This window comes from Gallinula chloropus, assembly GCF_964237585.1.
Source record: "Gallinula chloropus genome assembly, chromosome: 1".
NCBI classification, from domain to species: Eukaryota; Metazoa; Chordata; class Aves; order Gruiformes; family Rallidae; genus Gallinula; species Gallinula chloropus.
Genome location: NC_140085.1, coordinates 16,155,440 through 16,168,504, shown reverse-complemented (window position 1 = coordinate 16,168,504; position 13,065 = coordinate 16,155,440). Strand labels below are relative to the sequence as shown.

Genomic DNA, 13,065 nt, shown 5'->3' with positions numbered 1-13,065 from the left:
ACATGGGAATGCTCCATCCACCATCCATCCATCCATCCATCCATCCATCCATCCATGGCACCCAGCCCCACCAGCACCCCCGGCAGAAGACAGGATTGTGTCAAAAGCTCCATTCCCCATAGGCAGGGGGCAGGGAGAGGGGTCACCCCCCATTGGTAATCTCCTCCCCAACTGCTGTAGTCTGCCTAGAGCCAGTTCCCAAAGCTGGGGAGCAGTGGGAAGGACATAACCTATGGTGGTCGGCGTTCCCCCACTTCCCCCCTCGGGGCTCCCCGGTTTCAATGGGACGGGCGTGCCCCTCCCCGTCCCGCCGCCGGGCCGCTCTCCCCCAGCTTCCCACCCCGGCTGGGCTAGCCTTCCTCGACGGCAGCCGTTTCTCCACTCCCTCCCCCGGGCCGGGCGCTGCGGCGGGGCCGGGCAGCCTCGGGGCGGGGGGCCGGGGCGGGAGGGGCCGCGGGGGGCGGCCCGACCCGGCCCCGCGGGGGCGGTGGGGCGGAGGAGGAGGAGGGCCGGGGGGCGCCCGGCGGCGCGGAGTAGCTCCCCGGGAGCCGCGGGGAGCAGCGGCGCCTGCGTGCAGCAGCCGGAGCAACAGCTTGCGGCGGCGTGGAGAAAGAGCCCCGTCCCGCCGCGTCCCGTCCCGTCCCGTCCCGCCGGTGCCCGCCGTCCGCCATGGGCTGCCTCCCGCTGTACCTCTGCTGCTGCCTCGGTAACTCCCGCTCCGGCCGCCGTCGGGGCACGGCAGGCTGGGCGAGCCCCTGAAAGCCTCGCCGAGGCGGCTCAGGGCGCCCCGCCTGACCGTGCTCTCTTCTCTTTCTCATCCCTCTCTCCCTCCGCGGCCGCGCAGCGCTGTGGTCCGCGGCGGCGCAGGAACCTGAGTACAGCTACGGCTGCGCCGAAGGGAGCTGCTACCCCGCCACCGGCGACCTGCTCATCGGCCGCGCCGCCCGCCTCTCCGCCTCCTCCACCTGCGGCCTCCGCCAGCCTGAGCCCTACTGCATCGTCAGCCACCTCCAGGTGAGCGCCTCGACGGGGCGGCGGCAGCACCCCAGGGCACCCCGCCCGACCGCGGGGCTCGGTCCTCGCCGGCGGCGCCGAGCATCGCGTCCCGATGCGGAGGCAGCGAGGGGAGCACGCCCGCGGGTATCATCCGGACTGGTGCGGTGGGAGGTGCGGGCAGCAGTCTCCCGTGGGGCAACATCGTGCCCGTGTGGGGGACCCCACGGCCCGCCAAAGCAGTCCGGGTCCAGGGAACCCCTCCCGGCTTTCGGCTGCCGACCCTCCTTTCCTAATCGAGGCTAATAAGGAGGAATGTGCCGCCCTAAGTTCAATTAATACTTTATTTTCCGACTTACTGGGAGCCGTCTAGACAGCTTCCTGATTAAGAGTGGTCTGTAGGACCCGGGTAATGTTTTGGCCACCGTTCCCGTAATGTAATTACATTTGTATGGCCTCCAAGCGAAAGGATGCAAAGAAGGTTGTCTCGCACATCTGGTGGAAAACACAAAGCTCGTTACTATTTAAGCCAGGAGCAGCTCACCAAACTTAAATCTCTGAGACAGAAGGGATGGTGGTGGAGGAGAAATTAGTGGTTATACGTGGAACTCTGATGAACAGAAACTAAGGGGATAATCTCTACTCAATTTACTGCCGAGACAATAGGGCCGGATTCTGGCACTTGGAAGGAAAACCACGGGAAGCAGGAGGAGCCCTGCCTGAGGGGCTGTAGTGCTCGGGCTGCTTGTGCCCTGAAGTTACCAAATGCGTCCCCGTCCCCGCCTTTAGTTTTACTGTACTGCTCTGCCTACTAGAGTTAATAGTTGATTTAACATGGGGTTTAGCTTTGCTGAAACCTTTTCAGAACACGGCGGGCTTGGCTTTAATGACATCAGCATCTCTGATAAAATAAGGAAGGCACTTTGTTATGTTTTCTTGTCTCAAAAACATGTTGAAGTGCCATAGTAAAAAGCATCAGTTCAGAAGGACGTGGGTGCTCTCATTCCTGATCTCATGGACCCAGTTCAGCATTTGGGATGCCCCCAGTTACTTCTGAACCAAAAGGTGAAGAAGTTGTGGGAGGGTACTGAGTATCCTCTTAATAACACGGGCTGGGCTGTGTTGAGTGCTTTGCAGGATTGGACCTTCTAGGATTTGATTTTGGTAGGAGAAGGAGCAAGTCCTGGCATGAGGTGGGGGCTGTGGTACTGGGGAAGAGGAGTCTGGAGCAAGCAGGAGGGGACATCTTCCCTAGGACCTCTGCTTTTCCTGTGTGCTCTCTCCCAGAGGAGTCACCAGGGACTCGTGGGGGGCAAACTGCTGCTCCTGGGAGGAGCTGCTGAAGGTGAAACTGGTGAAATAGAAAGCCTGCGTGGTGCAGACCTGCCAGCTCTCACATTCTTGGCTGATAAAACACTGCATTTGTCTCCATAAACCCACTGAAGGAATGATGCCTGGGTAGCTTCTGACAAGTGATAGTTGCTGGTGTGCTGGGGCTCCCTCACTGCGACGCAATGAGCTCCTCTCCCTCGCCTGCTCCCTCCAGTCTGCCAGACACTGAGCTGGTTTGGGCAGAAACCCTCCCTTTCGGTTTGGTTCACATCCTGCCTCACAAAATTGGAAAGCAGAGGTTGTAGGCACCAGAACAATGCGAAAATAGTGTTGTTTGTAATAATAGTCAGGATGGGGCTTTGTTGCCCTGGTCAAGAAGTGTCCGGCTTTCCCAAGCAACACATGCCAGACTTGTTCTCGGCTGTTTTGCACACCTTGTAGAGCAGAACTTGGGACTGCAATGCAAGGTGAACATGAAAGGCTTAGGTAGGAGCTTGACAAGCTGGATTCAGGGTTAAGTTAACCCTGTGGTGAAAGGGTTCAGTCTTTGTATTACTGATGACCACTTGACGAGTACTGACTCTCATGAGGTACCTCCAGTGCAAAGAACTTACATCTCCAAGCTAGGTCCCAAAAGCCAACATTATTCCACACACATTGTTGAAGATGCAGATTTGCACGTGTATGTTTCTACAGAAGCAGTCCAGCAATTTTTTCTGTAGATGATGCCTTTGGTTCTGATTTCTGCTGGAGAATACGTGGGCTGGAAGAGATTTCTTGAAATTGCAACTCCAATAGAAAACATACTTCTCCTAAAAATAAAGTTTATGGAATTCCTGACATATTTTCCATGTGGCAATTTGCATTAATTCATAAAGGTAAATACACTTATCATTTCAACAAAAAAATACCTTTGATGACTCCTGCAGGCAAAATGAGTGGAATGTGATATGTATGGAAAACAGTCTTATCTGCAGGAAACAACCATTGCCCCACGGATGAAATCAGTAACACTGATTTTTTTTGTTGTTTCAGGAGGACAAGAAATGTTTCATATGTGACTCCGAGGATGCCTTCCACGACACTCTCAATCCTGACAGTCATCGCATTGAAAACGTTGTCACCACGTTCGACCCAAATCGCCTGAAGCTCTGGTGGCAGTCAGAAAATGGTACGGGGTGTGTGTGGGGGGGATTTGTCCGGGAGACATTTCCAGGGCGGGGAGCTGCTTTCCCTCCTTTTGTTTAGGGGTGCCTGGGGGTTTACTGTTATCTGTGGCCTGGTGATTACTGTGGGTGTGAAGGATCTTGCTGTTGGAGGAAGGCTGAGTAAAACTGCCTGCTTTTGTGTGCCCTGAAGCAGTCCTTAATCCATAAGGAAGCGGCCTCAGCCTTCCAGGAGTGCCGGAAAGATCTCTCCCACCACTCACAAGAATCATTTCCTAAAGAGAAAATGTTTCCCACACTGGCTCCAGATCTCCCTCGTGTTTGGGCAGCAGGAGCCGAGCAGCCTTCCAGGAGTAAATATCCCGGGACGGCGCTGCCAAGGAAGCGCCGCAGGGCTTCCCCAGCCGCTGGGCTGGAGGGAGGATGTGCTGGAGGGAGGCTGCGGGAAGGAGCTTTGGGCGCAGAGCAGGGGCTGCCGTCCCGCCTGCAGACCTCCTGTTCTGCCCCGGGAGAGCAAAGCCGAGGATATCTCTTACCCTCAAACTGCCTCCTCCCTCCTGAGCTCCCTGAATTCTTGTATCCATATGCTAAGAAGCCGAATGAACACCAGAAATAAGCCGGCTAGTTAAAAACGAGCACTGCGTGTTGCTTTGGTGGCTTTTTTTTTTAATCCTCCCTCTGTCCTTTTTTTACTTTTATGGTTATGCCTTTGGCCAGCCTTCATACACAGAACAAGGCATCGGGGCTTCTCAAACATCAGCCCTACCCTGAAGCCTTAAAGCCAGCTGGACAGGATGGGATCTCTGCAAATGCATTGGCTGAGTTAATGTATATATATATATATATACACATATATAAAATGCAGTAATTTTTGCAGTATTTCTGCTGCCTGGTAAAGAAGGGGTTTGACTAAATCCTTTTTAACCATTTAGATCAGCCTCACAAACCGCTTGTCTCCAGTGGCTCCAGCGTTCCAAATAATTCATGTTTTTTGCAACAGTCTTGGCAGCATTCACACAGAAAAGTTCTTAGCTCATAAGGTCATGAAAATGTCCTTCAACAATAAAAAACAAATGATTCTTTCTGTCCAATTCATGTTTTCTTCTATTCAGGCATACAGCAGAAGGGACCGTTGCTGCACGTTCCACATAATGTTACAGCTGGTTGAAAATTTAAGTGCTTTATTGGTTTATTAGTTCCATTTCTACCCTTTCTCCTCTCTGTAAATCTTCATTTTTATTTTGTTGTATAATTTCTAACTACAGCATAATTAGTATCCAGCTGTTTTGAGAGGTATTTTCACATGGAAAAATAATATTTACAACTGGTTTTCTTCTTTTCTGTGCAGAGTTCTTGAGCACAGATTAGTCACACAGCAAAGTTCGGAAAACCTATTGCTGCTGCTCACCCATTTCCTAGTGCTCAGGATTGCAAAGCAGGGCTGTGAGAGTTCCTTTGGGGGCATTTCAGGTTGTAGAGGAACTGTTCCTGTGATTGATTGGATGGACATGAGAGTCCAGAGTGAGTGAAGAATGGTAGGAAACAGCCCCCACCGGCCATCCATGAGATTTGGTGTGTTAGGGCTGCCACAGCTACACCTCTGTTGCTTCCAGACAGGCTGCAGCACTTTAGGACAGCCTGGGGTTACCATGCAGGTCTGGGCTCAGCATCAACAGCTGTAGCAGCCACTGGATGCTCTGGTGCCAGGATCCAGCCCATAGCAGTCCCCATCCTTTCCCTACACCAGTGACCTTAGCCACACTACACAGCCTGAAATAACAGCAGTGCAGGCTTGTGCTCTGGATCTAACATGTTTGGTGCAGATGATGCACAGGAATCCCGTGTGATATACTCTTCAGCAGGTCCTTGGTGTCTCCCCTGTATACCTACCCCTCCTATACCTTCTTTATAGCAGAGCTGAGTGGCAAAGAAGAGAGTCTCTCTGACATTGGAGTGAAAAGCTTTGGCAGAATTTAGATGTAGAGGCTGGTGGGTGCCCTTGTTTGCTGCATGACTACTTCTCTCTGCCCCTGCAGGTTTAGAAAATGTGACTATCCAGCTGAACCTGGAGGCCGAGTTCCATTTCACTCATCTCATCATGACTTTCAAGGTAAGGAAGCCACAGCATTACTCCAAACCCTAAAACAAGAAGAAATGAGAGGTCTTGTAGTCCTTCACATCTGTTCAGTATTTGAGATTTGGGCTTTGCCTGAGCTATTTTGCCTTATTTTTTTTTTTTAGAGCTGTTGAAGTCATGTAGGAAGGCTGAGTTGTGACTTGTGGCTTGAGTTGTGTTAGAACTGTGGTGAGGCTGCTGAAGGAGTCAGACTGAAGCTGGGGTTTGTGTTAGTGCCTGTTTTTGGAGGTTGTGTTCCAGGAGATCATTAGCTAATCATATAGTAGCAAGGATTTTTCTTCTTTAAAAAAAATTGGCCATGGTATCAGTTTTCATTTGGCAAATAGAAAGGTCTTCAGGAAGAAGGAACATCTGTACACAAAGTGTCTTTGTTTTTTACAAACAGATGTCTTGGAATAGCAGATTATGTCCTGTACATCCTAAATTGCAGGCAAGCGTGAGCAGCAACCTTCATCTGAGGTTTCAGGGACTGTAGTTCCTGCAGAGCTAAATCCCTGCTCTTCACATGTAGACAAATTAATCTCTTAATTTTTACCTGTCAGCTTTCTAGGAGACCTCATTCCTCTTTCCTGTAGTGATGAGTTGGGTTTCTCCCCCACCTCATGGTGGTGGTTGAGATAGAAGGTGGTCATCTCTACTGGACCCCAGCAGTGAGGACTCCCTGAGGAACCCCTGATCTGATGTGGCTCCTGCAGTCATCACATCTCAGTGCCACTAGGCTTGATCTGCCATCAGAAGAAAAACTACAGGGGGAAAAATAGTTTTAATGGTGATTTGTTGACTTTGTGTGGTAGACACTTGAGCTGTCTTACCTCCAGATTGCTACATTTTTTGTTGGGAGAGACACTAGTTTGTAAGTTGGGTGATGTTTTTAGTCAGGAAGCAGAAAGAAAATTTCTTTCTATCTGTGACTGAATGCTTTTGTGCTTCAGGGAGTTCCTCCTCTGAATACATAAAACTAAGGAAGAGACCATTGGCATTTCTCAGTAGGTGCAAGCCAAGTGTTAAATTAAGATCAAATTTTGAAAGGCAGCACATAAATTGAAACATGAGATTTTAGGTCAGAGGAATTAAAAATATTTTAAAAATCTAGGTTAGATATCAGGAAGAATTTCTTTACTGAAAGGGTAGTCAAGTATTGGAACAGGTTACCCAAGGAAGTGGTGGAGTCAACATCCCTGGAGGTATTGGAAAGGTGTGTAGATGTTGTGCTTGAGGACATGGTCTAGAGGTGGAGTAGGCAGGATTAAGATGTGGTTTGACTCGATGATCTTAAAGGTCTCTTTTAACCTAAGTGACTATGATTCTAATGTTGCAGGTAAGAAGGGTGGTGGTTTGTGTGAAGTGAGTGCAGCCTGATGGAGGTCTGGGCAAGGCCTGCTGGAGGAGGGCCACTGGGGGTTGGGAGAGCCAAACGCAGCAAGAGTGAATGAAGCTGAACCTCTAAATCTCCTTAGATAACAGAATCACTGAATGGTTTGAGTTGGAAGGGACCTCAAAGCCCATCTAGTTTCCAACTTGCCATGGGCAGGGACACCCTCCACTAGACCAGGTTGCCCATCCAGCCTGGCCTTGAACACTCCCAGGGTGGGGGCAGCCACAGCTTCTCTCGGCAACCCGTTCCAGTGTCTCACCACTGTCACAGAGAAGAATTCTTTCCTTATGTCAAATCTAAATCTCTCCTCTTTTACTTTAAAGCAATTACTCCGTGTCATACCACATCATGTCCTTGCAAACAGTCCCTCTTTAGCTTTTCTGCAGGCCCTTTAGGTACTGGGAGGCTGTTATGAGGTCTCCCCGGAGCCTTCTGTTCTCCAGGCTGAACAAGCCCAACTCTCAAAGCCTCTCTTCACAGGAGAGGTGCTCCAACCATCTTAACATCTTCATGGCCTTGTCTGGACTGACTCCAACCACTCTATATCTCTGTTGTACTGGGAGCCCCAGAGCTGGATGCAGTACTGCAGGTGGGGTCTCACAAGAGCAGAGTAGAGGGGCAGAATCACCTTCCTTGACCTGCTGGTGATGCTGGTTTTGCCCTGGATATGGCTGGCTCTCTGGACTGCAAGCCCACATTGCCGGCTCATGTTGAGCTTTACATCAATCAACACCCACAAGTCCTCCTCCTCAGGGCTGCTCTCAGTCCATTCTCTGCCTAGCCTGTAGTTGTGCTTGGGATTGCCCCAACCCATGTGCAGGCCCTTGCATTTGGCCTTGTTGAACTTTGTGTGGTTCATACGATCCCACCTCTCCAGCCTGTTAAGGTCCCTCTGGATGGCATCCCTTCCCTCCAGCATGTCATCCGCATCACACAGCTTGGTGTCGTTGGCAAACTTGCTGAGGGTGCACTTGATCCCACTGTTAATGTAACAGACAAAGATGTTGAACAGTGCCAGTCCCAGTACCAACCTCTGAGGAACTCCACACCTCACTGATCTCCACTTGGACATTGAGCCACCAATCACAGCTCTGCAAAGCTGTCTATTGTCAGACAAAGAGAGGAGGACAATCCCAGGGCTTTTCTGAGCATCAGAGATAACTGCTCAGCAAGAACTTCTGGGCATCAGGGCTGGAGGAGAAGCACTGAAAATCCCCAAGGTAGGAGAGGAGGCCCATTAGGTCCTTCACAGAATGTTAGGTTAGGAGGTACAGTGAGGTAGAATGCTCGTTGCTTCCCATAAGTAATGGGAAAAATCTTTTATTCTCCCTAAAGTCCTGCTTTAATCCCTAGTTTTGAGAAAGGATTTGGAATATGAAAACCTTACAAGTTTGCCTATTTATTGGAAATGTGTTTAAGTGCTTGGCCACCGAGTGCTTGCTGTCTTTCTGAAGGTGAGTAGCCTGTGGTTTGACGTGTGTTTTTTCAGAGATCTGCCTCTGAGCAGAAAGTGGGATATCAGCAGAAAAACTGTTTCTGAATGTTGGAAACAGTGCAGGGAGAGACTAAAATCCAGACGTGTGTATTGCTCACACTTAAAAGCATTCAATGTAAACACAAGCAATAACTAAGTGAATAAAAACCTCTCTTGGTTTTCTTACTATTAGACATTCCGTCCTGCTGCAATGTTGATAGAAAGATCATCTGATTTTGGAAAAACCTGGCAAGTATATAGGTATTTTGCATATGACTGTGAGAGCTCATTTCCTGGGATTTCAACTGGACCCATGAAGAAAGTGGATGATATCATTTGTGATTCCCGATACTCTGATATTGAACCTTCAACGGAGGGAGAGGTCAGAGGGATTTTTTTTTTCCCCAGTATGTTTATTGTATAGATTTTTTTCCATACAAATTCAGATTCTCTTTATTATTAAAGCTGAGTCTTTCATTGTACCATTTTTCCTCCAGGTAATATATCGTGTTTTGGATCCTGCTTTTCGAATTGAAGATCCATACAGTCCACGGATTCAAAGTATGTATGCAGTCACCTTCCAGGCTCCTTTGAAAGCATTTCTGTACTTATTTACTTGCTAATCAAAAACCCCAATAAGCCATGCACTAGCCCAAATTGCAGTTTTGAAGTCATACGACTACATTGGTGGAATGGCTTCTTTTCCTGACACAGGCGGTGATGTGCTGGGAAGTCACCATCAGTGTTGTCAACGCAGGTGATTGCTCTTACATGTGTCATTGTAATTGGCCCTTTTCTCAAATTGATCAGGGAATCATTTTCATTGAAGAATCCCCTTCTTCTCTAAAAAGGATTTGTTTTCAGAAGGCCTGAGTGATTGCTTTATAACAGTTGGTCTTGGTAGTGCTGTGTGACTGGACCACATGGATGTGATTGTAAAGCACAGATGACTGTTGCATTTGTGTACAGCCATGACAAAACAGGAACACAAAGGTAGAGAGGGCTGTGCTGTAATGTGGCTCACAGAGAAACCTCGTGGGGCATTTGGCCTGGGTAGGCAACTGCCTTAAACTTGTCATCCAATTTAGTATTCATTCTCAGTTTCAGTCTGTGGCCTTCAATGTAAAGCTAACTGGAGCACAAGAAAATATCTGAAGTAGAAGTCTTTGCTAGTTGAATGTTTTTTAACCAAAGTTTTAATGGGGAACTATGAGAAGTACTCTGCCTTCATGGGCTTGAAGTGCTTTTTCAAGCCTAGCTTGAAGGCTATAAGAAATTAAATGGGATTCATAATATCAAAGTGAACGTGTAGACTGAATTACTGCAATGTTGTTCTCCGTGGATTATATCCCTTGAAAACTTCTGCTTTATATTTGGTCAGTGGTGGAGTGTTGCTTCATTCAGCAAAATGTGACTAATTATATTTGCTAGGAAAGTTGCATGTATAAGAAAGAAGAATATATTCCTGTATTGCTTTCAACAAAGATTATTTTTCCTCAAAAGGCTCATAACTCTTAAAGCTCCTGGTTTACTTGTCAGCAGTTCTTTACTATCAGGTCATTGCCCATCTTGCATTTCAAAGCCCCAAAGAAGCAGCATTTCCTTGTTGGTACTGTTGCATGTGCCTTTAATATTTGCATTTGTGCCTGTGAACATCTACAGTAAAAAAGACTAGCTTGAACTACCTTATGCAGTGATGAATCTCTGGTAAAATAATGAGGTTGTTTTTTTTCTAAGTTTGGAAGCGTGATGTGATGTGTAATATATAAGTGCTGAAATGAAATCTGACCTAACATGTCCGTAGGAAGTGTACTTGGGAAGTCACTCCTGGCTTCCTCCCATTCAACACAGTATCTGGTAAGTAATTCCAAAATAGAGGGTTGGTTTTTTTTTGTCTGTTTTCCCCTGCAGACTTATTAAAGATCACAAATCTGAGAGTCAAATTCATCAAGCTGCACACACTGGGAGATAATCTCTTAGACTCGAGGATGGAGATCAGAGAGAAGTACTACTATGCCATCTACGACATGGTGGTTCGTGGGAACTGTTTCTGCTATGGACATGCCAGCGAGTGTGCACCAGTGGATGGCTTTACTGAAGAAGTGGAAGGAATGGTAAGTGTTCAGAGTCTTCTTCATAAAGCAGTGTCTTTTTAAGTCCTTGTCTTTTTAAAGTAATTTAAACACAAATTTAGAGATGGCACTCTGCCCCTCCACTCCCCACCCTTAATTTACAAATTAGAACTGGAAAACTGTTAAAATTATTGCTCCTCAGCAAACACTTATGTCATTATTGGTGTTAATCAAGCACAGAGAGCTCAGATTAGGTGAAAATTACTTTAGCATTCCTTTTCTAATTATGTTAAATGAATTAAAATTATTAAATTAAAAGGCGGGAATGCAGAAAGGGAGTGTAACATGGAAGCTAGAGATGGGTGTGTGGGTCACTCTGGTTGCCCTAAAACTGAAGTGAATAGAGGCATCAAAGGATGAAACACCTCTGTTAATCAAACATGACCTGCATTAGTATCACTTGTTATCAGCTGAGAAGTGGAGGTTGTAGCCCCAGTGAACAGCAGACTCGGAAGGAAAATCCTGCTGCCTGCCTTGTACGCTGCTGCAGGATTGCCACATCCCTTCTGGGTTCTGTTTTTTCCCCATGATTTTCACCTGACAAGCAGTAATAGTACCCCAGTTAATGAGTGAATTATTAACTGGATGAAAATGTGGAGGTTTATGGGGAGGTTGTGTGGATTGCCCTGGGGGCCATGGGATGCCAGCAAGCGGGAATGCTCCACTGCCCTGCGCTTTCGGGGAGTCTGAGCAGCAGCAAGACTGGCTTTGCCTTTAAAATCATGGCTACAGTGCTGGTAGTCCTGTCTTCTACAGCAGCAACCATCACACAGTCACTGTTGGTCTGCTCAGCACTTGTTCTGTACATGTTGAAGGCAAAGTCTGGGGTTGATGATGAAACCCATCCAAGCTGTTATCTTGAGAAGCAAGGTAGAGCTGGAAAGAAGGCACTGTAACTAGATGCATGTTAATAGCTAATTAATAGCTGATAAGCAGCTAACTTGTAGTTTTAAGAGGCTTTTGTGTTTACTGAGGTGGAACTGTGCTCTCCTTGTTCATGTCTGGAAGCATTTATTCAGCTGTTAGTTCTGGTAAGGGAAGAAGGACAAATCTGTTTGAGGACCCTGGCAGGTAAAAGACGCACCTTTATGTCTTCCTATGTGCAGTTACGGGTAATAGAGTCTCCAAAAGTATGTCTGTCATGTACTACCTATATTTTGCATTACATGGAGTACGTTTGTCTTTTCCTCTTTTATAACCACTTGCGTTCCTGTTTTCTCTTCTTTTTCCCTTTTGATGGCAGGTCCATGGGCACTGCATGTGCAGACATAACACCAAAGGGTTAAACTGTGAGCAGTGCTTGGATTTCTACCATGACTTACCCTGGCGACCTGCTGAAGGCCGCAATAGCAACGCATGCAAAAGTGAGTGAATCGGATGCGAACCCGGCGTCTGGTGTGAGCGTTACATGCTGTGACTGGGGAGCGTGTGGCAATACATCAAGGCCTGCGTGATCTTCCTTGGATTTCACGTGTCTTTCCTGCAGACTGGCGTTTCCCCTGGGACCGGATTCTTACTGTGCTTTCTGTCTCTGTCACAGAGTGCAACTGCAATGGGCACTCCAGCCAGTGCCACTTCGACATGGCTGTGTACATGACGACAGGGAACACCAGCGGGGGAGTGTGCGACGACTGCCAGCACAACACCGTGGGACGCAACTGCGAGCAGTGCAAGCCCTTCTACTTCCAGCACCCGGAGAGGGATCTGCGGGACCCCGATGTCTGTGAGCGTAAGTGCAGTCCTGTTCCTCAGCATGAGAGTGGCCATGGCATCCCAACTGTGCCCCCACCCTCAGGCTTTCCCTGGAGAATTTAGGATTTACAGCCTTTCTTTTGGCCAGTGCTGTGCTCCTGAACAAGGAGCCCTGAGGCAAGGTGGAGGCCTTGGAGGACCTGAGAGAGCCTGGCTGGATTTTGTTTTCAAGAATCTGGAAATTGATCTTGTCATTACGTGTTCAACCCACGTCATGTCTAATCCTTGCAGGAATGATGAACTCCCTCTACACAGCAGCTGAGTTAAATAATGCAGTGTTAGACTTGGCCTTTTCTTTTGTAGCAGTCAATAAAACGTGCAATGTTTCCTTCTTAGCTTGTGACTGTGACCCAGCTGGCTCCGAAAATGGTGGCATCTGTGATCGCTACACTGATTTCTCCACTGGCCTCATTGCTGGGCAATGCCGCTGTAAATTATTTGTCGAAGGGGAGCGTTGTGACCTCTGCAAAGAAGGTTTCTATGGCCTGAGTGCCGATGACCCAATGGGCTGTCAGTGTGAGTAAAAACATACATTCCTTTATGTGTGATCAAAAGCTCTTTGAGGAGCTGTTAGAGCTGGGAGAAGTTGGCTTGTGGGGTGGGTTTTTTCCCTTTGTTTCATGTTTTTTGCTAAAAGAAAAACATTCTTGTAGACTTGCCACGGCTTGGAGTCCACCCGCCCTTAAAACTCAGGTCCCCAGCTG

The 13,065-nt window shown here is 48.1% G+C and overlaps 1 protein-coding gene across 1 annotated transcript in view; it reads left to right on the top strand.

The window, feature by feature from the left end:
* Positions 1-669: 669 nt before the first annotated feature.
* Positions 670-13,065, top strand: part of LAMB1 (laminin subunit beta 1) — a gene marked incomplete at its 5' end in the record, with an annotated part of 43,571 nt that continues 31,175 nt past the window's right edge. The window contains 10 exons of the mRNA XM_084279242.1: positions 670-706; positions 845-1,014; positions 3,361-3,496; positions 5,528-5,601; positions 8,671-8,859; positions 8,975-9,038; positions 10,389-10,591; positions 11,853-11,973; positions 12,150-12,338; positions 12,698-12,877. Of these exons, the coding sequence (XP_084135368.1) occupies positions 670-706; positions 845-1,014; positions 3,361-3,496; positions 5,528-5,601; positions 8,671-8,859; positions 8,975-9,038; positions 10,389-10,591; positions 11,853-11,973; positions 12,150-12,338; positions 12,698-12,877 (1,363 nt within the window). The remainder of the gene's footprint in view (positions 707-844; positions 1,015-3,360; positions 3,497-5,527; positions 5,602-8,670; positions 8,860-8,974; positions 9,039-10,388; positions 10,592-11,852; positions 11,974-12,149; positions 12,339-12,697; positions 12,878-13,065) is intronic.